This window comes from Schistocerca cancellata, chromosome 10 (genome assembly GCF_023864275.1).
Source record: "Schistocerca cancellata isolate TAMUIC-IGC-003103 chromosome 10, iqSchCanc2.1, whole genome shotgun sequence".
NCBI classification, from domain to species: Eukaryota; Metazoa; Arthropoda; class Insecta; order Orthoptera; family Acrididae; genus Schistocerca; species Schistocerca cancellata.
In genome coordinates, this window is record NC_064635.1 from 174,311,254 (window position 1) to 174,338,793 (window position 27,540).

The 27,540-nt window shown below is 40.2% G+C and overlaps 1 protein-coding gene across 3 annotated transcripts in view; it reads right to left on the reverse strand.

The window, feature by feature from the left end:
• LOC126106472 (zinc finger protein 628-like) overlaps positions 1-27,540 on the reverse strand; it is a 142,453-nt gene that overhangs the window by 88,491 nt on the left and 26,422 nt on the right. The window contains exons 3-5 of one of the 3 annotated variants that reach the window (XM_049912759.1): positions 26,984-27,076; positions 16,328-16,411; positions 940-1,011 (exon numbers count right to left, since the gene is read on the reverse strand). In XM_049912759.1, coding sequence (XP_049768716.1) covers positions 940-1,011; positions 16,328-16,411; positions 26,984-27,031 — 204 coding nt within the window. In that variant the 5' untranslated portion in view covers positions 27,032-27,076. Of the gene's footprint in view, positions 1-939; positions 1,012-2,491; positions 2,570-16,327; positions 16,426-26,983; positions 27,077-27,540 lie in introns of those variants that run through there. The other 2 variants (XM_049912760.1, XM_049912761.1) reach the window with 2 other exon arrangements.

Here is a 27,540-nt window from a genome sequence, read left to right on the forward strand (position 1 = left end):
CGCTCCCGGGATTGGAATGACTCCTTACCCTCTCCCTTAAAACCCATATCCTTTTGTCTTTCCTTCTCCTTCCCTCTTTCCTGACGAGGCAACCGTTGGTTGCGAAAGCTTGGATTTTGTGTGTATGTATATATATATATATATATATATATATATATATATATATATAGAGAGAGAGAGAGAGAGAGAGAGAGAGAGAGAGAGAGAGAGATAGAGAGAGGGAAACAATCCATGTGGGAAAAATTTATCAAAAAACAAGGATGATGTGACTTACCAAACGAAAGCGCTGGCAGGTCGAAAGACACACAAACAAACACAAACATACACACAAAATTCAAGCTTTCGCAACAAACTGTTGCCTCATCAGGAAAGACGGAAGGAGAGGGAAAGACGAAAGGATGTGGGTTTTAAGGGAGAGGGTTAGGAGTCATTCCAATCCCGAGCGAAAAGACTTACCTTAGGTGGAAAAAAGGACAGGTATACACTCGCACACACACCCATATCCAACCACACATACACAGACACAAGCAGACATATATAAATGTATGTGTGGTTGGATATGGGTGTGTGTGCGCGAGTGTATACCTGTCCTTTTTTCCACCTAAGGTAAGTCTTTCCGCTCCCGGGATTGGAATGACTCCTTACCCTCTCCCTTAAAACCCACATCCTTTCGTCTTTCCCTCTCCTTCCCTCTTTCCTGATGGAGCAACCGTTGGTTGCGAAAGCTAGAATTTTGTGTGTATGATTGTGTTGGTTTGTGTGTCTATCGACCTGCCAGGGCTTTCGTATGGTAAGTCACATCATCTTTGTTTTTAGATATATTTTTCCTGCATGGAATGTTTCCCTCTATTATATTCATATCCTCAAAAACTAACCTACTTCACAATTTTCTCAGGGTTAGTCAACAGGTGAAAGTTTTAATCCTGCAATAAACCTTACCTCTTCCTCTTCTGAATCAAGGGTAATTTCTTCAATATCCTCTTTTTCTTTCTTCGGTTTTATTTCCATAAGCTGCAACACAATGACCATAACTAATATATACAAGTAGTAAAGGTAACATTTTAATTATCCTTTAGCAATTATGCGGCACTGATAAAAGTAGGACCAAAGATGGTACATTACACTAAGGTGACAAAAATCACTGTACCTCCTAATATCTTGTTGGATCTCCTTCTGCCTGATGTAGTACAGCAACTCGACAAATCATTGGAAGACCCCTGCAGAAATACAGAGTCATGCTGCAAAAGTGTTGCCAGTGCGGGATCTTGTGCACAAACTGACCTCTCGATTATGTCCCATAAATTCTTGCTGGAACTCATTCAGGTGACCTGGGTGGGCAACTCATTCGCTCAAACTGTGCGGAATGTTCTTCAGACCAATCACGTACAATTGTGGTCTAGTGACATGGTGCATTGTCATCCCTAAAAATGAAGTCCACAAATGGCTGCAAATGGTCTCCAAGTAGGAGAACATAAGCATTTCCAGTCAATGATTCGTTCATTGTGAAAAGAGGATCCAGTCCATTCCATGTTACACAGCAACCGGAGCCACCATCGGCTTGTGCAGTGTCTTGTTGACAACTTGGGTCCGTGGCTTCATGAGGTCTGCACCACACTCGAACCCTACCATCAGCTCTTACCAACTGACATGAAGACTCAGCTGACCAGGCGTCTAGAGTCCAATCGGTACAGTCACAAGCCCTGGAGAGGCACTGCAGGTGATTTCGTGCCGTTAGCAAAGGCACTTGCCGTAACCCATTAACACCAAATTTCCACATTGGTTTATGTGGTTACTTTATGCAGTGTTGCTTACCTGTGAGCACTGATAACTCTATGCAAATGCCACTGCCCTCAGATGTCACACGAAGGCCATCGGCCACTGCGCTCGTGGTGAGAGGTAATGCTTGAAATTTGGTATCGTTGAAACACCCTCGATATGGTGAATCTCTTAATTCCCGTGATCGCATCTGAAACTTTTTCATGTGAATTACCTGAGTACAAATGACAGCTCCGTCAATGCACTGCCCTTCTATATTTTGTGTATGCGGTAGCTTCGTGATTTGTATATGTGCGTATCATTGTCCAATGACTTTTGTCACCTCAGTGGAATGCGAAAGATATAATTTTTAGAATGACAGTGAATTCGTATTGCTGTAGCAATCCACTGAAAAAGATCAGTAATCACTTAAGCCAGAAAGCAGAAAACATCTGTTTAGGCATAATAACAATGAGATTCAGGCAAATGTTACACATATTGTAAGACCTAAAACTGTACATTGCTTCACTGTGTTGCACAAATCCACCAGAAAGGAGAATCTTAGGGGATTTGAAGTAACAGATAACTTTAAAAAATCCTGCTGGAGATTATTTATGTACCTGCCCTAACAATTAGCTGCCACAAGCCTCGTATGTTCCTTTCAACCCTTACCGTCACATCCGTGTGGGTCGGTTTGTAAAATTATTTTCTTTGTTTTCACTTCTGTGGTTCATACCTATTCACATCAGTCACATGAGTCTCTCCTTGTCAGAATGGTTGCATTTCGGGTTCCAATTGTTGGCAGCAAACTGCTCTAAAAACAAAGTTCAGTAGGTTGGCAAGACTTGTCATGACAAGGCAAGATATTTTGTTATTTTTCATTGTGTTGTTTAAATGAATGATGACATTAATGTTTTCTTATCAGAAGAGAAGCAGTAACTACAACTGTACATCATTCTTTGTATTTCTTTGAAGTATGTGTTTATTGTGCAACAAATACCAACTATCGCTTTTGTCTTTTGTTTTTGTTTTTTATCATGTTCAACTGCAGAATTGTGTGCATATTAATTCTGAGATAAGAAATGTCAAATAAAATACACTTTCACTTCAAAACCAATGATTGCTTTTGCTTCTCGAATGCCAATTTATAAACATATTTTGCCAGAGTGAAATACTTAGTATTTTAAGCCAAATATCAAGCTATAGTGATCTGTCTGAAGATGACAACACTAACACTGACCATGCATTACAACTGCTGGTGAGTGATATAAAAGAAACATCTTCAGAGGAAAGCAGTGACACAGAAAACTGTCTCAACAGCAGTATGTTGTTGTTGTTGTTGTTGCTGTTTTGGTCTTCAATCCAAAGATTGGCCTGTTGCAGCTCTCCATGCTACTCTATCCTGTGCAAGCCTCTTCATCTCCAAGTAACTACTCCAACCTACATCCTTCTGAATCTGCTTAATGTAATCATCTCTTGGTCTCCCTCTATGATTTTTACTGACCCCCCCCCCCCCTCCCTCCACACACACACACTTCTCTCCAGTAATAAATTGGTGATTGCTTGATGCCTCAGAATGTGTCCTACCAAACAATCACTTCTTCTAGTCAGGTTGTACAACAAATTTCTCTTCTCCCTAGTTCTATTCAGTAGATCCTCATTAGTTACATGATCTATCCATCTAATCTTCAACATTCTTCTGTAGCACCACATTTTATTCTTGTCTAAACTGTTTAGAGTCCATGTTTCACTTCCATACATGGGTACTCTCCATAAAAGTACTTTCAGAAAGGACTTCCTGACACTTAAATCTATACTCAACGTAAACAAATTTCTCTTTTTCAGAAATGCTTTTCTTGTCATTGCCAGTCTACATTTTATATCCTCCCTACTTCAACCATCATCAGTTATTTTGTTTCCCAAATAGCAAAACTCCTTTACTACTTTAAGCGTCTCATTTCCTAACCCAATTCCCGCAGCATCACCCGATTCAATTCGACTACATTCCATTATCCTCGTTTTGCTTTTGTTGATGTTCATCTTATATCCTCCTTTCAAGACACTGTCCATTCCGTTCAACTGCTCTTCCAAGTCCTTTGCTGTCTCTGACATAATTACAATGTCATTCGCAAACCTCAAAGTTTTTATTTCTTCTCCCTGGACTTTAATTCCCACTTCAAATTTTTCTTTTGTTTTCTTTACTGCTTGCTTAATATACAGGTTGAATAACATCGGGTGTAGGCTAAAACCCCGTCTCATTCTTTTCTCAACCACTGCTTCCCTTTTGAGCCCCTTGCTCTTATAACTGCCATCTGGCTTCTGTACAAATTGTAAATAGCCTTTCACTCCCTGTATTTTACCCCTGCCAACTTTATAATTTGAAAGAGAGTATTCCAGTCAACACTGTCAAAAGCTTTCTCTAAGCCTCCAAATGCTATAAACATATGTTTGCCTTTCCTTAACCTATCTTCTATGAATATTTGTAGGGTCAGTATTGCCTCACGTGTTCCTACATTTCTCTGGAATCCAAACAGATCTTCCCCGAGGTCGGCTTCTAACAGTTTTTCTTCTGTAAAGAATTTGTGTTGGTATTTTGTAGCCGTGACTTATTAAACTGATGAACAGTAATTTTTGCACCTTTCAGTACCTGATTTCTTTGGAATTGGAATTATTATATTCTTCTTGAAGTCTGAGGTATTTTGCCTGTTTCATACTACTTGCTCACCAGATGGAAGAGTTTTGTCATGGCTGGCTCTCCCAAGGCTATCAACAGATCTAATGGAATATTGTCTAATCTTGGGGCCTTGTTTTGACTTAATTCTATCAGTGATTTGTCAACCACTGTTAAGCAATAATGAATCAGAAACTTTTCTTGCTGTGCCAAAATCATCATCAGTGAACCAATATCTTGGTGCATGTTCACAACAATGAATAGTACCAAGTGAGTTACTCAAAGTGAACCCTTTGGCTTCTCAATAAAGGAGATCACTTAAATCACATTGGGCTTAAGCATTTCTTTGGTTTCAGTTACATAATTGGTATGATCCAAGAATCGGTACAAAGTGTTCGAACTTATGACAAGATAGTTTTAGTACAATGGGAAGATAGCAACTGGCTTGTAATGCTGTCTATATGCTCTGGGATTCACCCAGAACACAAGGTAGAGTGCTAAAAACATTGTGCACATCTGGACAGCCATGGAGTGTTATCAGATTTTGATTAGGACAAAGAAATGGATTTTGAAGGTCATTCTCCATTTCCTTGGCTTAGCTACAGTGAACAGGTGAACTGAATACAGGATAACCACAAAATGAAATAAAACTCCACAAAAAGCTATTGCTGTGTTGTTGTGGTCTTCAGTCCTGAGACTGGTGTGATGCAGCTCTCCATGCTACTCTATCCTGTGCAAGCTTCTTCATCTCCCAGTACCTACTGCAACCTACATCCTTCTCAATCTGCTTAGCGTATTCATCTCTTGGTCTCCCTCTACGATTTTTACCCTCCACGCTGCCCTCCATTACTCAATTGGTGATCCCTTGATGCCTCAGAACATGTCCTACCAACCGACCCCTTCTTCTAGTCAAGTTGTGCCACAAACTTCTCTTCTCCCCAATCCTATTCAATACCTCCTCATTAGTTATGTGATCTACCCATCTAATCTTCAGCATTCTTCTGTAGCACCACATTTCGAAAGCTTCTATTCTCTTCTTGTCTAAACTATTTATAGTCCATGTTTCACTTCCATACATGGCCACACTCCATACAAATACTTTCAAAAACGACTTCCAGACACTTAAATCAATACTTGATGTTAACAAATATCTCTTCTTCAGAAACGCTTTCCTTGCCATTGCCAGTCTACATTTTATATCCTCTCTACTTCGACCATCATCAGTTATTTTGCTCACCAAATACCAAAACTCCTTTACTACTTTAAGTGTCTCATTTCCTAATCTAATTCCCTCAGCATCACCCGATTTAATTCGACTACATTCCATTATACTCGTTTTGCTTTTGTTGATGTTCATCTTATACCCTCCTTGCAATGCACTGTCCATTCCGTTCAACTGCTCTTCGAAGTCCTTTGCTGTCTCTGACAGAATTACAATGTCATCGGCGAACCTCAAAGTTTTTATTTCTTCTCCATGGATTTTAATGCCTACTCCGAACTTTTCCTTTGTTTCCTTTTCAAAAAGCTATTAAGGACTTGAAATTTTTACTGAAAATGGCAATTCACATGAAGAAATTACCTGGGGATGAAACTGAAGTTGAGGCACAAAAAGGATCTGAATATCGCAATCCTCCTGCCCCTGTCCTTTATGACAAGACATAAGATGCTTATGATTGCTTCCCAGTCATTGATAATCTAACTTACCCACCAATGTTTAGATTAACTTCATGTAATAGCAGAACCAAAATCTACTGTGAAAAATACAGTGCATATGTCTTCTGAAGCACACATATTATTTCAAGCAATTTCTCATGCAGTGGTAATGTGCTCATAGTCTTTTAATGATATTTCAATTACTGTTTTCCAAGTATTCCAGTCAATAATTTAAATTTTTACTCTGGTTTACACATGAGTGAAAAAATTTTTCACATGATTTCCCATACACAATTAATTTTATACTAGTATGTATTTAATTATCTATACTTATATTCTAGTAGAAACATAAAATAATAACAAAATATATACCATACGAAAGCGCTGGCAGGTCGACAGAAACACAAACAGACACATACATACACACAAAATTCAAGCTTTCGCAACAGGCTGTTGCCTCATCAGGAAAGAGGGAAGGAGAGATATTTCAGTGTCTGCTTGTGTCTGTATATGTGTGGATGGATATGTGTGTGTGTGCGAGTGTATACCCATCCTTATTTCCCCCTAAGGTAAGTCTTTCCGCTCCCGGGATTGGAATGACTCCTTACCCTCTCCCTTAAAACCCACTTCCTTTCGTCTTTCCCTCTCCTTCCCTCTTTCCTGATGAGCTAACAGTCTGTTGCGAAAGCTTGAATTTTGTGTGTATGTATGTGTCTGTGTTTCTATCGACCTGCCAGCGCTTTCGTATGGTAAGTCACATCATCTTTGTTTTTAAATATATTTTTCCCGCGTGGCATGTTTCCCTCTATTATATTGATAACAAAATATATAATTACATTTGGACAAGATAAATACACAGTTTATCAGTTAGTCAAAGTCATTCATACCTGAGAAGCATAAAGTGTGTATTGTATAAATGAACTGTAATCCAAACATACTTGTGAGTTTCTTTTTCTTTTAACTTTTTTTTTAGTAATTTTCCTAACCAAATTGTAGACTGTAAATTAAATTAAAACCAGAAGTTTGTGAATTTAAAATGAAAACAATTGCAGAGCAGAAAGCAATACATTATTTCTGGACAAAACAGAGTTATAAATCAACACAATTAACACAGAAACTTTTGTAAAGGCCATTGCATTCAAAACTGTACCAAATTCTCTGTCTTTCTACTGATGCTTGCTTAATATTTACATTACAACAGTGGCAGAAGCCGAAAAACAACATTTATTGGGAAACTCACAGCCTTGATCGCATTCGATTTAATTGGCACAGAAAAATATTTTTGTCTTTAACATTATAAGACAGTGATGAAGAGGAGGCATAGTCATTGTGATCTGATGATCGCTGCAAAGCTGAAATAGATTATCTGAGCAAATAAAATAAAATATGGCTAACACTGTGAATTCTACAATATATTTAGATGGGTCATTGGACCGCTTCAAATTTCAAAGGTTCCTCATTTCATTTATCTGCAAGTTGTCAGAATAGGGGCCAGACAACTTTGCAGAGACAGTGTCAGGTAAAGTTGGCATTAAAAATCACCTGCAATAAAAGTGAAGTTAAATAGAAATAAGTGTACGATATGTGACAAAGAGGTCTTAAAAGATTACTCTCCTTTAGGCACATGGCACAGCCTTACAAAATTCCTGAAATTATAAAATATTTGTCTTCGAACATAATTATTATTTATCTTCCACTGTTGGCTAATTTTGGCTCTTGTGCCATTTCTAAGTGGTAGTTGATGGACATGGGGACAAACCACCGTGTTGTCCAAGCATCGGTCTATGGTGAACAATCACAATTATTGTATAAAACGTTCTCAGACTTTTCCTGCATAAATTCAAGTTAAACCTCAAGCTTTCAACAATTACCTCCACTGACTTCCTCAGGAGCAACTGACTGTCAAAACTGCTGCTGTGGTGACATTATACAGCCCATGGTTGACTATGGGCTGTATAAGGTCACCATAGCAGCAGTTTCGACAGTCAGTTGCTCATGACAACGGCAATTAAGGTTTTAACCTGAACTAACATGGCAAGAAGTCTGAGAACATTTTATACATCCTTGTCATTGCAAAAGACTTCATTCTCAAACATAATTGTTGTTTATTACAAGTAGTCACATATAAAATGTGTATAAAAATTGATAGGAGCTCTACAAGATGCCAACAGCCTTTCTTCATTGAATACACCAGTTCCCATCATATCACTAAATTTAAGATATGTTGGGTGTGACCATTGGCTGCACTCCCTTTATTTTATGGCAAAGCAGATGAGGAATGGTGGTGTAAAGTTCCTAATGACCAGTCTTTGCACCAGTGTCCTGGATTAAATTCCAAACCTCACTGCAGAGTATCACAAACCGAGGACACGACACTGTCGGTGACGATTTGTCTGTCGGAGGGGGACGTTACACTCGGCAGCCTCCGAGTTGCTATTGGAGGGGAGTAGTCTACGTGCCAGCACAGGGTTTCACCCTCCTCCTTCTTCCACAATCATCCAACACCAATGTGACACCATACTACACACACTCATTACAATTGCCTACACTTATCAGATAAGAGGTGGAATCCAAAATTTTCAGGACTGGTGCTACCATCTGGAAAGTGGGAGTAGTAGATCTTTGCACCGCTAGGTGGTGAGAACTACATATCTGATGAGTCAGTGTGCAGAGTGGCATTCAGCTGGGAGGACGTTTAGCGTGTCCACAGTGATTTCCGTAATTCTCAGTGTTTGGTGTGTGGCGATTTTACGATGGATACGCAAACAGAACAGTGCTTGTAAATCAAATTCTGTGCGTATCTCGGGAAAAGTGCTGTGGAGACCCCCTTGCAATGATTCAACGAGTGTCTGGGGGACGGGGCACGAGCCATACACGTGTGTTTGTGTGCCACGCTCGGTTCAGGACCGGCCGTACAGATGTAGAAGATGATGCTCACAATGGAAGGCCCGTTAGCCGCACAACGCCAGACATTGTTGCCAAACTTCAACAACTGGTTTGTGCTGATCGACATCGAACCATTCGAGACCTTGAGAATGAAGTGGGTACTGGTTATGGGACATGTCAATGAATGTTGACTGATGAATTAGGCACGCATCGTGTCACCGCAAAATTTTGGCCAAGGATCTTGACTGCTGATCAGAAGGCAGAGCATGTTGAAGTGTGTACGAACCTTCATCAGACCGCATCTGATGATCCAACCTTCTTGTCACGGGTTATAATTGGCGACGAGAGCTGGGTTTACGGTTATGACCCAGAGACAAAGCAACAATTGTCCCAGTGGAAGAGCCCGGGCTCTCCAAGACCCAAAAAAGCGAGAAAGGTGAAGAGCAAAGTGAAGAGCATGATTATCATTTTCTTTGATACCAAGGAATTTGTGCACAAAGAATTCGTCCCCCCCAGCCAAACAGTAAATTCCGCGTACTACTGTGACATTTTGCGACGCCTCCATGAAAATGTGCTGCAACGACGTCCCCGACTTTGGCATCAAGGGAACTGCCTGCTGCATCACGACACCGCACCCTGTCACGTCCTTGCTCACCAGGACCATTTTGGCAAAAAAAAAACAACACGGTGGTTATACCCCACCCACAGTACTCGCCAGATATGGCACCTTGCGACTTCGCGCTGTTCCCAAAACTGAAACTCAAGCTGAAAGGCTGTCGGTTCGACACTCCAGAGAGGATTCGAGAAGCATCGCTGGCGGTGGTAAACACCCTCAAAGAACAGGACTTCCAGAAAACATTTGACCAGTGGCAGAGCGCTGGGACCGGTGTGTACGTGCGGATGGGAACTACGTCGAGGATGATGGTGATTATTAGTCCAAAGGTAAGGTTTTCAACAGGTGGCAGCATTCTTCTATCGCATGTCACTGTACTTCACTCTGTGGAATTGAAACATGTATATTTTGTATTTTGTAATGGATGCCATCACACCATATTCAGGACAATGGAAATTAAAATGACCTTTGGTGCCTCTCCTGCTTACAGTCAGCCGGTTTAAAATCCTGTCCTTTTTTGTTAAAAAAAAAAAAAAAACTCTTCAGCTAACAACTTGCTGCTCTGTGTGACATAAAATTGAATATAGGACACATAGACCCAGTAAACACATGAGACAAGCAAGACAATATGCAGGGTGTCCAGAAAAGGACTCCCTGATTTCAAAATTAAATATCTCGAAAACAAAGATCGATAGAGGAATGCAGTAAATGGTATGTTTATTGTGAAAGCTGTAAGAAGTTTATACAGCAGTTTGGAATTATAGGTATAAAAGCTGCTAACAGATGGCACTGTAATCGCCATACGTAATGCCTAGTATAAATAGTGATCCGAAGCCCAGAGCGATCAGTTCCACTATTGAAACGTGAAAGGAGGTTAGCGTACCAAAGGAAGAGATTAAAACCATGTACTCCATTGAACAACGTGTTTTTCTGGTGCTAGAGTACCACAGGTTAGAAGAGAGTCCTATGGCAACAAGGCGAAGTTTTCAAGCACGATTTAATGTTCCAAAAGGACTCGATGCGAAAACCATTCATCCGCTCTTCGCAAAATTTCAACGAACAGGCAGCGTAACTGATGATCTAGAGGGGCATGTTGGCCCCAAGCAAACCGCAGTTACGCCTGAAAATATCGCCACAGTTTCTGGAATTATTCAGCGAACTCCAATGTCATCCGTCATAGAATTGCATCTGAGACTGGTTTGAAGCGCTCCGGCACGCAGAAAATACTGAGAAAGAGCCTACACATGTTTCCATTCAAAATTCAAACGCACCAGGCCATACCCGTACGAGCTGTGCAACAAAGGGTTGCCTTTGCTAATCAGATGCTCACAATGATTGATAGTGAAGGATTTGATGTTGGCTGCATCTGGTTTACAGATGAAGCACACTTCCACCTGAATGGATATGTGAATAAGCAGAACTCGCGATTTTGGGGTTCCGAAAAGCCATATTGGTGTGAAGCAAAACCCCTGTATTCTCCTAAAGTTACTGTGTGGGCTGCAGTATGCAGCAGAGGCATTATTGGCCCTTTTTTCATTCGAGAAACGGTCACTGGTGCACGTTACGTTGCAATTTTGGAACAATTTGTCGCCACACAGAAAGCGTTAGAGGATCGGCCAGGTACTGAATGGTTTATGCAAGATGGAGCCCGACCACATCGGACCGAACAAGTGTTTCGCTTTCCTGAGGAATACTTCGGGAATCGAGTCATTGCTTTGGAATATCCCAAATTTACTGGTGCAGGCATGGATTGGCCTCCATATTCGCCGGATTTGACTCCCTGTGACTTTTTTTGTGGGGCACAGTGAAAGACATGGTCTACCCGAAGCATCTCGCCACGGTGGACAAGCTTGAATTGGCGATCTCTGTGGCATGTGAATCCATTTCGGTTGAGACACTACGAAATGTGATGGCGAATTTCATTCTTCGTTTGCGCCACCTCTGTAGTGCCAATGGTGAACATTCTGAAAACATTGTGATGTGATTGTGTTGCAAAGATTGTTTTCATACGATTATTTCACTTATGTATGCTGATATGAGCTGTACAGCGTACAGTGCCATCTGTTAACAGCTTTTGTAACTATTATTTCAAACTGCTGTATAAACTTCTTACAGCTTTCACAATAAACATACCGTTTACTGCATTCCTCTATCGATCTTTGTTTTCGAGATATTTAATTTTGAAATCAGGGAGTCCTTCTCTGGACACCCTGTACAATCCTTAGCCCCTGGAATTTTTTTCTCTCTAATCTTGCTACAGCTTTATATGGCGTGCTTTCCTTTTTGCGAAAGTTCGTCAAACGTTTTGCTACATGAAAAATCGAAATGTTGCTGTCTAACACTGAAAAAGCTGTTAATACAAATAGGGCCCAAGACAGGTGTGGTTACCCAATCTAATTACGTCTATTTTGTCACGGCAACAATTGTAACATACATTAAATAAACAAGACTGTTTTGGCACAAACAGTCTTTTTTGTAACGACATAATATAATTCACAAAGTACCAATATCAAATGCCTATTAGACCTACTACAAGCAAAAAGCTTTAGTTTAGGGGATAGTTTCACACTTATTCATACACTCCAGTTTCTCAAACATGATCGAAAAGTAGTAGTATGGAATTTTTATACAAACTTGGAATCGTCATATTGTTCCATAATTTGTGTAATGTCCCCGTTTCTTCTCCTTCCTCGTTCTAACAAACAGGCTTGTTATCACTAATTCTGTAACTATTCCTGCCAATGTCAAAGCTTATTCACAGGTTAACTTCACTAACTCTGCTAGAATCATCGGTTTTTTCTCTGGTTAGGCGTTGTTACATGTTTGTACAACGCGTTTTCCGCACTTCTTCCAGATTAGAACTTAAAGCGGCTGTTAGCTGGGCACTGTGCAACTGGCCCTTACTAGTATAGCGATCTGGCCAAAAATTTTCCGTCAAAATTTCATTTTCTTCGATACACCGAGAAGGGAATATGTAATCTTTATTACCTGTTACTCATTTATTTCCACTTCTGTAGTCTGAATCTATGGATTTCGCTAATAATTATAACAATGCTCATCATTCGCAAACCCAATCAACCAGACAGCGGTTGGCATTCAGCCATTCGGCTCTCCTCCGGTCAGCTCGTATAGCCGCTTTTGTCTGTAGGAAAGTTTGTTTCTACATGCGACAAGGATTGCCCTGACAGAGACATCATGTACACTACGCACGCATTCACAAATCAACTTACGATTCATTCAGAAATCAACTTATAATGTGTTCAAAAAGCGACAGGGATGCGTTTCAAAGTCATATGAATAATCGATAGACTTAAGTGCTCTGGATGCTAGTCGCTTTGTGAAACAACGTTTTTCCCCCCTCAAGAATATGAATTTGCCCACACCCCTCCCCCTCCTAGATCTGGACCTGCTGCGCATGCATGAATCTGGCAACTTGGGCGCTCCAGTAAAATTTTTCCCGGTAGCATCTAGCTGCTTGCTGCGACTGCTTACACAGCCAAAAGCCACATTTCTGTAGCCAGAAGCGGGAGAAAGTACTACTCAACTGCGCATGCGCTTGATTCCACTCGTAACTGCTAAAACGAATCTAATGTAAACAGTTGTGACGTCACGCTCATCGGAGGCAATTTGTTGTTACGAAGCATCGCATAGTCTTCCTAAAGCCTTTGACTCATTTTGCTGTTGGTAGATGCTTGTATGAACACTGTGTTTTGTTGCTGTATATGGCGCATTTCCTTTGCAATTTATGTTTTATTTTCGTTTTTTCTCTCGTCCATGTCTTATTGCTGCAGTATTATCTGTAGTAGTGGGATACAGTAATATCCTTTGTTACAGTATCAGTTCTTACCAGTCAAAATTACAAAAATTTAACTCAAAACAAAAACAATGAAAAATTCCCGGAATTCTAAAAAATTCCCGAGTCTTTTCCGGTTTTCTCCTGGATGAAAAAATTCCCGGGTTTTTCCTGGATCTCCCGGTTGTCCCGGGTCGTATACGCCCTGATAACACCAGATCTAATTATGTCATTAGTTTTATATATGTAATTGATTTTCTAATTTATTTTGACTATTATTAGTTAGTATCATTGTTACAGGGTGAAATCAGTAATTGTTTCATAACTTATATTCTATTGTTGATGTGTAAACAAATATAAATTCTGTAATAATTATAAACATTTGGAGGAACATCTAATAGTACTCTTAAAGTATTTATTTGGCTCTATTCGAAAACATGTTAGCAAAGCCAGCCCTTAATTAGTTCCAAAGTAATTCACAGTTTTGTCAAAAGTACTGTTTGTGTAACGATATTTGTTAATTTTATGATCTGAACAAATGATCTGGCCTAACTCTTGAAGTAGAAGAAACTGTTAATAAGAACCAATTTTTCAATGTATTCAGTTAATCGAATGAGTTAAGTTTTAATTGTAATTTCTGTAAATTAAACTTCGAACAATGTCTAGTTTCAGCACCTATTACTGTGAGGATATATAAGGGCCCAATTTTTGGTCCCGAGCAGTCAGTCCACAGCCGAGTTTTAGATGAGAAACCTGTGTTGATTAGAACAACAACAATATTTCAACTTAACTGTGAAATAAGTGTTACACAATTAGGCCGTGTGGTAAAACAGTGACAGTGTCTGCTCCATATGTAGCTTTCCATTCTTCAAGAACTGTGAACTTTGTGGTTAAGTTTTTACTGCTCATACATGTTCAACAAAAAACTATTGTAGCAGTACGTGGATGTTCGCTTTCAACCTATTAATTAGGCTTATCGAAAGTTAAATAATAGTGCACTGGCCACATAACTGTGTATTATTGGGGGGTTTTGAATAGTGAAAGTAAAAGACTGTGAAACACAACTGTGCATCTATCGGTTACATCATTTACAGTAGACAGTATTGCACTTCCACCCCATATTTTTTCAGCCAGTATGTTGACACCGAGGACAATCAACGAAGAAATAAAGAAGGCGAACTGTCACAAGTAGGAATCATTGTATTTTTACTGGATAATATGAGGGTGATTCAGAAAGTAACCTCCATTCGGCTGTGAATAAAAAACTTGCACTAAATGCTGTAGAAAGAGAACCACAGATAAGAATGACATTAAGTTTGAACAGCATATTACTGACATGGAGGAAACGCTGCAACAAGAAAAACTGGACAAAAATTTGACCAACAGATGGTGCTGTAGGTGTCAGAATATGCATACCAACAGATGCACAGCACACAGTTGTTCCTCAGTTAATGTTCGAGACACCCAGCACGCTTTGGTGTACATAAACACTGGCCACCTGACCAGGTCAACAATTGAGTCAGCATCTTCACAGTGCCAGCTTCTGTCATGAGGCCACTACTGCTCGACCATCACCCTAATGAGACCACCTGCCAGAGTGTTCAGCCACAGCACTGATAATCCAAGGGTCGAACTGAGGCCCTCTGAGCCACCAAGCTGCTGGGTGTTCACCAAAACAATGCAGGATATGATTCCCAAACATATAAATTCCTATCACCTACATGGACTGGGACAGGCATCCGACCCGTCCCAAGCGCACTCTAGCTCTTCTGAAAAACAGTAAAGTTTTTATTATCTTTTGTGTGTGCCTCTTGGCAACTGAATGCCTCCGCTGTTCAGTGAGTCACACGCACACACACACACACACACACACACACAAAATCACTTTTTTACGATGATAAAACTGTTATAGGAACATAAGTACACAGAACACACATTACAATTGGTTTTGTGCACTAAGTCACTACTTTGAAATAATTGCTGTTTTTCCTGATTCACTACTCAGCTGATTTTCAATTTCTAACACATTATCTACCTTCAAAAATATGCAGGGCGAACCAGAACTCCAATGATGACATTTCAGAGCCTGTTGAGTGGTGTTTTCTGAATATCTTGGTATAAGGGACTCATGCAGAGTAATAATATAATTATTACAGAGTAATAACATAATTAGGATTTTTTTTCACTTTGTTACCCCATTTACATTTGTTTCTGTGAAAATATCTTCACAACAGTGAAGAAACTTGTAATAAACAATTACCAAGACATAAAATACAGAACACAGCCTAACGCACAAATCCTTATGTGCTGTGACACCGTTCCTGTCACTGGGGGAACAGCTCAGTAAAACACTGTCATGCCACTCTTCCACAGCATTCAGCGATTCCACACACAGGGACCATTACGGACAAATTTCCACCAGTAAACTTACCCGTACTGCTGTGTTTAACGTACAACTAACACTGCTGGAAAAACAAACCCAAGACAGAACAGAGCAGTACTGAGATAAGCACGGGGATGATGTGGGCATTACCGTTGTCGACAGCCAGTAATGTAAATGAATGAAACAAGTTTATTTCCCAACAAGGCACGGCAACCCATACTGTCACATCTGCACTGATGTGCAGGTAATTTCACTGCAATGCAGATGCGAAGATAACTGCGGTAAGAGATTGCATGAAATGCAATTACTTTGTGACGAGCCACGAGAGACCACGGGTCCTTTCTACCAAAATACTCAGAAAATATCCCCGAACAACTACTGAAATTTTGTCAGTGGAGTTCTCGTTCATTCTGTACGGTAACTCCAGTCAACGCACAGTATGCACAGTAAGGACTGATGCTCACATTTTTCTAATTTAATTCCCTAAGTTAGGAATAAATGTTTTCAGAATAACAACATACACCTCAATGGTGAATTAAATTTAATCTATGAAAATGTAATTAATTTGGTTACCTGATCAGCTTCCAAGCAATGTTGTAACTTCTTAACTGCTGCAAGTTCAATTTCACCTCCTTCCTCGAGAGGCCGATTCTCCACCTGTTGGGTGGAGGCTACATTTAACAGTAACATTGGTAAATTTCATCTAGGTTAAAGAAAAAACATATTCACTAACATAAATGTTGTGCAAATAAAACTAGATGTGATTAGAAAGTGTACTCAATGAAAATTGAAATCAGAAACTGGCTATGCTTGTGGGTTTTGTAACTTCCTACTAACACATGTTGATGCTGACATTTGTTCTCAGTTACAATGAAGTGAGAAAAGTAATGGGATACCTCCTACCATTGGTTCGGACCTCCTCTTTCCTGGCTTAGTGCAGCAGTTCGGTGTGGCACGGACTTGACAAGTCGTCACAATTCCCCTACACAAATACAGAGCCGTGCTGCTCCTATAGCCAACCATAATTGCTAAAGTGTTGCTGCTGCAGGATTTCATGCACAGACTGACCTCTCCAATATGTTCCGTAAGTACTCGAAGGGATTCATGTCAGGCATTCTGGATGGTCACATCATTTGCTCGAACTGTCCAGAATGTTCTTCAAACAAAACACAATGAACTGTTGCCTGGTGACATGATGCATTGTCATCCACAGGAATTCCATCACTGTTTGGGAACATGACATCCTTGAATAGCTGCAAATTTCCTCCAAGTCTCCCAGTAGCTGAACGTAACCATTTCCACTCAATGATCAGTTCAGTTTGACCAGAGGACCCAGTCCATTCCATGTAGACACAGCTGCCACCATGTTGCACAGTGCCTTGTTGACAACTCAGATCCACGGCTTCGTGTAGTCTGCACCACACTCGAACCTTACCATTTGCTCTTATCAACTGAAATCGGAGCTCAACTGACCAGGTTACAGTTTTCCATTCATCTAAGGTCCAACTGATGTGGTCACTGCCCCCGGAGAGACGCTGCAGGCAATGTCCTGCTGTTAGCAAAGGCACTTGCATTGGTCGTCTGCTGCCACAGACCTTAATGCCTTAATTTTCCAGCACTGTCCCAATGGATACATTCGTTGTACATCCCACATTGATTTCTGTAGTTATTTTGTGCAGTGTTGCTTGTCTGTTAGCACCGACAACTCTCTGCTAATGCATCTGCTCTCGGTCATTAAGTGAAGGCTGTCGGCCACTGGTAGTCCGTGGTGAGAGATAATGCCTGGAATTTGGTATTCTTGGCACACTCTTGACACTGTGTATTTTGGAATATTGAATACCCTAATGATTTCCAACCCTAACGACTCCCAAAACAGAATGTCCCGTGCATCTAGCACCGCTTTCTAAGTCTGTTAATTCCTGTCATGCGGCGATAACAATAACCTTTTCACATGAACTACACGAGTATAAATGCTGGTTCCACCAATGCACTGCTCTTTTATACCTTGTGTATGTGATACTGTGCCGTCTGTATATGTGTATATTGTGCATGACTTTTGTCACCTCAATGTGTATCTCCACTCAATGTAAATGACTCTACTCACTGTAAACAGTGAATTCAGGGAAAAGAATGACCAACTGGCTCGAAAGATCAGAATAAAAAAAGACAAAAATTAACTGGGAAATTCACACAGTGAGTTAAGTACTACAGGAAAACTATTTTTAAGCTCTACGCTTAAGATTTGACAACTAGAATTTCAGTATGATCTAATCTAAAGTCTTTAGCAGTTCAACAACCTTCAAACCAATCAAAAGCAAACCATTTATTGATGTGTACAGGAGGAGGTAGAGGATGAGTTCATCAGACACAGAGTTTAAGCTCAGATCGGAGGAGGAAAGTGGATGTGACCTGTCTGAAGGAATCATCCTATCATTCGCCTTGAGTGATTTAGCAAAGTTCAGGGTAAAACCAGTGCAGCCAAATGAACCGCCATCCTCCCAAAAGCGAGTCCAGCATCTTAAAACGGTAGCACCTTTTTGGACCTCAGATTTCTGTGTTTACGATTCTGAAATGCACGATTTCACTCTGACAATGGTTGACAGTGCAACTCAAATATTACATTCCAGGATCCAAGAAATCCACCACCTTTTAATCTCTCTGAAGCTTTCAGGATGGCATTAGTTCACACAGAGTAAAATATTCATTTCAAAAACAACTGTTAGGCTGTGGCCGAGCCATTTTCTGTAGCTGGCATTCTAGTCTTGCAGATATCCAAAAGTTTGGGTACTGTGAGAGGAAGGTAATCTGTGAGGACATGTCATGGGTCACAAGCCGTGCCTGGAAAGCTCAATCAGTAATAGCAGTGCCCGCAAAATATAAGGTTCTGAGTTCAAGTCCATGCTAGCAAATGGTTTTAATCTGCCAGAAAGTTTCAGACAATTTTCATTTGAACTGTTTCCTGCTCTATTTTATCTGCAATGGGGTCCACAGCGAACACCAATTTTCTGAAAGACGACAATATCCTCCAGTGCCTGGCATTTATTGGATAAAAATATTCATTTACTTTTCATTCATCATGACACTGAAGCAATTCAGAGGTATGCTGTTAGTTTTGTTGATCAATACGCAAGTATTACAGAGATGATCCAATAACTCAAAAGCAAAGCCTTTTAGGGAAGACTATGGTCTTTTGGTAAAACGCCATTCAAGAAAATTTAGAGAGCCGCCTGACTGCAGAACGATTCTACTGCTGTAAAAATACATACTGTGTAAGAACCACAAATACAAGATATGAGAAATTTGGACCCATACAGAGGCATTCTGAGAGTCTTTTTCCTTCACTCAATTTACAAGTGGAGAAGCAGTGGGAACGACTGTAGTCTGTTCAAAATTACTTTAGGACTGACACTTCGCAGGAGCACATGGAGGCACAGAGCAGAACTGACATGTCCAGAATGCAATACAAGCATAATCACACATTTCATTCAACTCACTCAAAATCATAAATTATTCAAGGTATAAATATGAAACTATCATCAATTTGTTCTGGAAGAGTTACACTATGTTTTGATTTCAGTTTTACCTCCAGACACTTTTACAAAAATTAATTTTTTGACAACATTAGCGAATTTTCAACATATGAGAAACTGTTTTGCTATTGAAGTTAGAAGACATTATGCAAACAAAATCTTATGACTACATCAGATTTTTGTGTGTTCCAAATAAGGTCTCCATCGGAGATCTCTAATGCAAAATAATTTGAGTTAAATATGACGCATAATGCTTTGCTTGCACACCGAGTACTAATCAACAGCCCATACAGTTTCATTAAGGGAAATAGATCACTAGGTTTGTAATGAACCTATTACCAATTTCTCTCATCCGCCTCTTATTTCTGACACAACAAAATATAAGATTATGTGGGTTTATCAATTTGAGAATCTTACATAGGTCAACTCATATTTTGAGAAGGAACAAAAGTGATTAAAAAGAAAAGAAGAAAGAAAGAAAAAGAAATAAAAACACAGTGCCTCAGTACTGCAGCAATCACACTGTAAACAGTACTATTTATTTTGTGTGATAAAGAGTGAATTCCCAAGATGAACTTCATTTGTAATTAGTTGCAAATAAAACCTTCTAATTACAATTTTAAAACTTACAACAATATAATTTTGTTACATAGCTAATTACTACTGTAAATTGTGTACTCCAAAAATGCAGCTGAATCCAACAGTGCTCCATTCCTCTAGCGATAATGGAAAAATTCCAGACATCCCTTGTCCCTATGATGGATACCTGAAATATCACTATCACTGTTACTGTTGTTATTTAATGAAATAATCATCTCCTCCACTGAAGTTTTCAAAACAGCTTCATTCTGCCAGCTCTTTTCATAATGCTCTGCAGATGATTGGCAGCTTTTTTTCCAGTCTTCAGTGGTGTTGTTCCTAACAGCTTCTTTTGTGAGTGCTTCAACTGCAGAGGGTAAATTTATTATTATTCCTGGCAATTTAACGTTTACTTTGGGCCCATATTAACACTATTGGGTTGAAATGGCAGTGGTAAGGTAGTAGCCTAATGATTGTACACCCGTATGTTTTTACCAGTTCATCAATTTTGTACATGGACAACTGTGGTTTATGGAGAGAGATTTTTTTTTTTTCCTATAAGCTCCATCTTTTGAAAGTTATTACTTACATCAATGTTATGACACTGACGTCAGACAGTCATTTTTTCCTCCTGCTTTGCCACAGTAAGTGCCTTCTCAACAACAGCTGAATGATAAGGAACATTATCTACAATTATTGACGGTTTTCCTGGATTTTGTATGAGTGATTCTGCAAACAAATTCATCAATTTAAGGTGGTTTGTATCTTCACACACTCTCCTGCACTCTTTGATTTAAAAAGCAGGGGACTTTCCAGATGCCTGCATGAAGGAGAATAAATCTATCCCATTTGCCAGAAGGCATTGCCAGTGTTCCTTTAATTGTGTCGTCTGTCTGTGCATGCTTGACAAAGTGACCACAACTGAGTCAGCTTTCATCAAGCCACAACTTTGTCAATATTCACATTACGGATCTACCTTAAAATCTGGCATCGCCACGCAGCTATATCCGACACCGCCATCAACAGTTCATGGCCACGGAAATATCCATAGTGAAAAACTATGTGTAACTACCTTGTAAAAGTTCTGACATATTAAGTGTGACCAATAACTTGCCTAGTGTCAGATGTTCCTTTCTGAATTAATAATCATAAACATATATGAAGACAGTAACTGTTCTCGAAAGAACAGAATACTGTTGATGACCGTGCAGCTTTTTCCCTGGATTAAATGATGACTAACTGAAACCCTCAGCTGCCGACAGGTGTTGTTGATATACCTCGATGTGGAGAGCTGAAAATGTGTGCCCCGACTGGGACTCGAACCCGGGATCTCCTGCTTACATGGCAGACGCTCTATCCATCTGAGCCACCGAAGGACACAGATGAATAGCGTGACTGCAGGGACGTATCCCTTGCGGTGGCTCAGATGGATAGAGCATCTGCCATGTAAGCAGGAGATCCCGGGTTCGAGTCCCGGTCGGGGCACACATTTTCAGCTCTCCACATCGAGGTATATCAACAACACCTGTCGGCAGCTGAGGGTTTCAGTTAGTCATCATTTAATCATAAACATGATGACAAATCACATCCTCCTTACATAAATAGATATTAGTAATTCATCCATACATCTTTTCTCCGGGATTTTAAATGTTGACATTTCTCCAGCTTCCTTTCATTTCTTGAACATTTCTTTCCCAGTCTTCATACCAGTGCTTTTGTTTACATTCAAAGCTGCAGCAGTTCTACCTATTACCTTATCGATGGAGAACAGCGGACCACCACTACGTTTTTTTCAGTCTGAAAGTAGGCACATAACACGCAAACTATATCTCTTGATTGTCCTCATTTGCCAATCCCCTGGCCAAGGGAGCATCCAACGTTTCCACTTTCAACTGACTTCCTGCTGGCATTGTTCAACTCTAAATTCAATTGAAAATCCTTAAAGAGCAATGGCAGATTATCACAGCAATTACTAAATATAGTTTAAAAATGCTGTAAGGCTGCTCAAAAATATTCATAGATGTTTTGTGAATTTCTTTACTGTTTCTTGTAAAGACATTGCAGGATTATCTTATCATCTGATGACCTGATAAATAAAAAAAATTCCTTTGTACATATGGTAGGCAGTACGAGTGTCTCATGCTGGTCATTACATTAAGACAATTGAGAGTAATAAAATGTGAATCTCCAATACATACCATACAGTACATATGTACAACACGACTTTAATATACCAGCCATGTATTGTCAACTGAAGCTTAAGCTTAACTTAATGCCAACAAACTGCAGTGTCAAGGGACTTTTTGGTGTGGAAGGGATGGCTGCTGTCAAAATCCAGGTACTGTTAGTGGTTAGTGGCTTTAATGTGGACAGAGTTGTGGATAGAAACATCAGAGAGGAGGAGGTCAACATCCAGGAAGGTGATATGCTGAGTTTTGGTGGACCAGGGGAAGTGGCTGGGAGAGAAAGTGTTGAGGTTGTGAAGGAATGAAGACAGGGTGTCATGGCCCTGAATCTAGATCATGAATATATCACTAATGAATCTGAACCAGACTAGGGGTTTGGCATTTTGGAATGCTAGTAATGTCTCCTCTAGATGGCCCATTAATGGGGTTGGCATAGGAGGGTGCCCTGTAGGTGCCCCCTCCTCTCCCATCCGCTTCACCTGGTACTCATCAAACCAGCATGTGACCACCCTAGACGTTGACCACCTCCTCTTTGATGGCTCCATCCACACCTCTGTCCACATTAAACCCATGAACTACAAATATTATTACCTGCAGTTTGACAGCTCTCATCCCCTTCACATCAATAAATGCCTCCCGTAGAACCTGACCACCTGGGGATAGCGTAACTGCAGTGACAAGGACTCCCTTGCCCATTATGCTGAGGGTCTCACCAAGATCTTCACAAACAGGCACTATCACCCAGACCCACAAACAGATACCCTGTGCCATTTTCCACACGCCCAGGAACCAGCCACAAAGGAGTGCCCTCTTCGTCACCCAGTACCACCCCAGACTGAAACAACTAAACCGTATCCTTCACCTACCATCATACCCTGAAATGAGGGACATCCTACTTCAGATCCTTCCCACTCCTCCTGCAGTGGTGTCAATCACCTATCCAACCTCCACAACATCCTCGTCCATTCCAAACCCTTGCCACAAGGACCATATCCCTGAGGAAGAACCAGGTGCAAGACCAGCACAATCCATCCACAAAGCACTTCATATTCCAGTCCCATCACAGGCTTATCCTACCCCATCAAGGGCCGTGCCACCTGTAAAAGCAGGCATGTCATATACCAAGCCTGCTGTAATCATTGCACCAAAACCAGCTGTACACCAGTATCAATGGTCACCACCAGTCAGTGGCCAGGGGAAAAGTAGAGCACTCTGTGGCAAAATGTGCAGCTAAACATAACATGCTCGATTTCAATGGTTGCTTTACTACCCGAGCCATCTAGATCTTCCCCTCTACCACCAGCTTTTTCCGAACTGCACAGATAGGAGTCATCCTCACAACACATTCTCTGCTCTCATAATTATCCCAGCCTCAACCTACTGTAAGATATTGTTCCCACACCCTCCACCCAACAGTTTCCACCCTCTGTGTCCTTCACCTTCTCCCCATTCTTGTCTCCCACCCTCTTTGTGTGCTGCCCTCTGCCAATGCACCAGCCCATCTTTCCTCACACCTCTCCTTTTTCGCTCTGTTTTCCCCACCTCCCTGCCCCACAACATCCCAATGCTGTGCCTATTGGCAGTCTAGTCCCTGCACACTCTGCCAGACAGTACTACTCTCTCCCTCAACCTGTACACTGCTATCCCTTCTCCACCTCTGCCCCCTCCAGACTGCTGCTTACATTCCATGTGACAGCTGCATTCTGGTCCAAGCTGCTGGAGATGGTGGTCATTGCATTCTGGTCCAAGCTGCTGGAGATGGTGGTCATGTGTGCCTGAGGTGTGCTTGTGTGTGCGTGTGTGTGTGTGTGTGTGTGTGTGTGTGTGTGTGTGTGTGTGTGTGTTTTTTTTTTTTTTTCTTCTTTTGATGAAGGCTGTGGTCGAAAGTTTTATGTAAGTGCCTTTTAATTGTGCCTGTCTGCAACTTAACAGGTCATCTTTATGGTAAGTAGTAATCATCTTTTCCTACATTGTCAAGATGTAATTCTACAGAATGAGTATAATGACTCCACTCACAAACTTTTAAATCAATCCAGATATGCTACAATTCAGAATTTTAATTTTTAAGAAAAAGATAATTTCTGAAAATAAAACACATTTGTTTTCTTATTTTATTTTTCCAGTAGATCCAGGACACAATGGGTATCATTAGAAGACTTCCATTATATTTATGATTTATATAGCATTTATTGTTTAATATCCACTAAAGGCATGGATTTTGGTGAAAATGTGAACCTCTAAATTTGTCACACACTACAGCCCGAGATGTTGGGCAGACTCCATCTTATCATAATTGAGGAGCCTTATTCCAAAAGTTGATAAAACTGTCCAAAATTTAGATTTTTGTAGTTGCAAATCAAGCCGGTTACTATGCATGACTTGCTGAAATGGCTTCGTCAAACGCCAATATTTGCTGTTGTAAGCCACAAGTTTTTGCAAAACTCGATATTTGCTCTCAGCCAGTTAAAGCAAAACTCAATTAACACAAACTGTGCTTTGCTTCTGAGAGACCTGAAGCAAGAAAAACAATACAGAACATGACTGACAATAATAAAGTGACAGTGTTTTCTGCAAAAAAAGAAAAATGCAACATAAACTGTAGGCAAGCACTTGCTGCCAGAACTGACAATAGAAATAAATTAGCATGTACACAACAACATTAACTCTTGGTTATTGCACAGTTCAACCCAGATTTGTCAGCTAGGAGGGACATCAAGAAAGAAGCAAAATGGGAGAGTACTGTTTTGATCAAGTACAGCATAAGGAAAAAAGTTCGCCAGATAGTATCCGTATGTGCTGCAACATTTCAAGCAACATCAGAGATATGCACAAACACATTCTCAAAATGAGCAAGATCTAGTGAAAAAGAATCAATTAATAAAAAACCACAGGCTGCACCAACTGTGTGCAAAAAAGTTTTCGACAATAATGAAGGCAGAAAATCCAAATGTGGTTAAAGAATGTTTCGATATACAACAGACTCGGCTAATACCAAACCTCTCAGGTAGATGAAGTAATCTATTCAAGACAGGTTTGGCTACACAATTTGTGCATTTTGATTCATTCCCGAGCACAGACAAAGGAGGGGATTGCTTTTTATATTTGGCTGGAAACAGAAGGACCAAAAGGATGCAACAAAGTAGTCTCTGCTCTATTGGATTTTCTCATAAATTGAGAGGCGCCCCAGCCAGGAAATGATCCATTTTTTTCCAACTCCTGTACCAGTCAAAATAAAAAATCTGTTATGATGTGCACACTAATGGTCTTCATGGAAGAAAGCAGACAATTTAATGAACTGGTACATATTCCTCTATTTGTGATCACAGCTATAATCCTGACAGTGTGTTTGGTAGAATGGATAATGACTACCAGAGAAAGGAAGATATTCTTCACCTGGCTTAAAGCTATAAAATGATGGAACAACTAGGCATAGTCAAAATACTAAGATAAGATTGTGAAACAGTGGATCTCAAGTTTATTGCACTGAAAGCCCTATGATCAAATATGCATTTCAAAATAACTGCCCACAGGGTGATGGCTTAAGAAAAGTCTAAGAAGGAGGTATTTTTGTCAGTATTGGACACTTACGTTGAGATACAAAAATTCAGAAACTGCAATGAATAAATGAGGAAAGCAGCCACCTTCAAAACAAGATCATCATCAGCAAGGAAAAGAAAAAGTATGTCTTAAAACTTATGAGGCATTTTAACACACCAGAAGGAGTAGTGGATTTTTATAAGAATATTGCTGAAAGGGACAAGTACAATTCCAGTTTAGTATTGTGGTAGCCAGTATTTTGTATCACAATTCAATAGGATTTTTGCTTTGTTGCACTTTTGCTTATAAACATTTATGAAAAAGTATGAGCCAAGTCAAACAATGGAAAATCCAGGACAGAATGTAAGAATATTATGAAAAGGATAGTTGCTACTCGTCATATAGCGGAGATGATGAGTCGCAGATAGGCACACCAAAAAGACTGTCGGAAAGGTCACAATCCTTTTCATAATACTGTGATGAGATTAAAGTGTTATATTGAAGTACAGTATTGGATTTCTGTGCAAAATTAACGATAAAGTAGCTTTCTTCATAATTAATGTTAAAGATAGAAAATAAATGGGGGAAAAATCTACTTGAATGTTTAACATTAACAAAACTTTTAACTTTGCATTTATCGACTTCTGAAAAAACATGGAAACTTTATCCCTCAGTTCTGAAATCATCTTCTTTGACTTACTGCCCTTATCTTGCATGGGCTGCAGGGTCAGCACGGTTAAGTACGGATTTGGCATGCTTAATTTTAAGGGGTGGCCGGATACCCTTCCTGCCGCCACCTCATACCCCCTGGGGCGGAATGAGTATACCCCAGCTGTCTACGTCTAGTGTAAGTCATGAAACAGTGTGAGTGTGGATCAAATGTTTGTGAGTCGTGGAACTGATGCGGGACATGGGGACCATCCTGGTATTCACCGAGGGGGATGTGGAAAACCAGCTAAAAACCACATCCAGCCTGGCCGGCACACCGGCCCTCGTCATTAATCCACCGGTCGAATTCGATCCGGGTCCGGCACGCCTACCCGAGTCCAGGAAGCAGCGCATTAGCGCTCTTGGCTAACCTGGCAGTTTCCCCTCAGTTCTGAAATAATGAATGAAAATTTTAGAAAAGTAAAACACACAACTAGAAACATGCCTACTACAGCTGTGTAAATGTTAAATTATCTTGCTGATGTATTTAAAAAATATGTTTCCTAAGAAGTTTACAATTTTGTGTTTATCAAGTTTTGAAAAAATGCTCCTCAATTATTCTCACACTGATGTGCTGTTTAAAGCTTGCACCAGAATTAGGACTGCACAAAACCTTCTCCACATTAGTTTGCATGCATCAAGAAGTGTTAACAAGCCAATGAGCGAGAATGAGGAGTTCCACCACACACCCAATCTGCTGCAGGAATCAGTCCCAGGACAACTTCTTCTTCCTCCATATGTGCCTTGCTGCTATACTTCACTGGAGATTTTGCCCTTATTTCCTGAAACATAAACCGATAACAATTAACTGAAGCAGTATGTAATATATAGGAGGTTCTCTCTTTTTACATGCCACACATCAGATTTCCAAGCACATAATATATAGTTTTTATTTTCTTAACATTTAAAGTGTCCTAAACCATGGAAGACTGAACAATGTCAGAAGGTGACTTCACGGACTGCCTCACCTTCAATTTTTTTCATACTTGTCTCATTTGGGGCTCAGATGATTTCTGACTGCTGTTAAGTGCAAAATATTAGCTTATTAACATAATCAATGGTAGCTGAATGTGTAACATAACAAACTATGGGATCTCAAGGTAGGAAAATCAATAATGTAGGAAAAGATAGATCGCTTCGTACTGTAAAGATAATATGCTTAGTTGCAGACAGGTACAATTAAAAGAAATTTACACATACGCTTTCTGCCACAGCCTTCATCAGAAGAAGATAAACACACATCTTT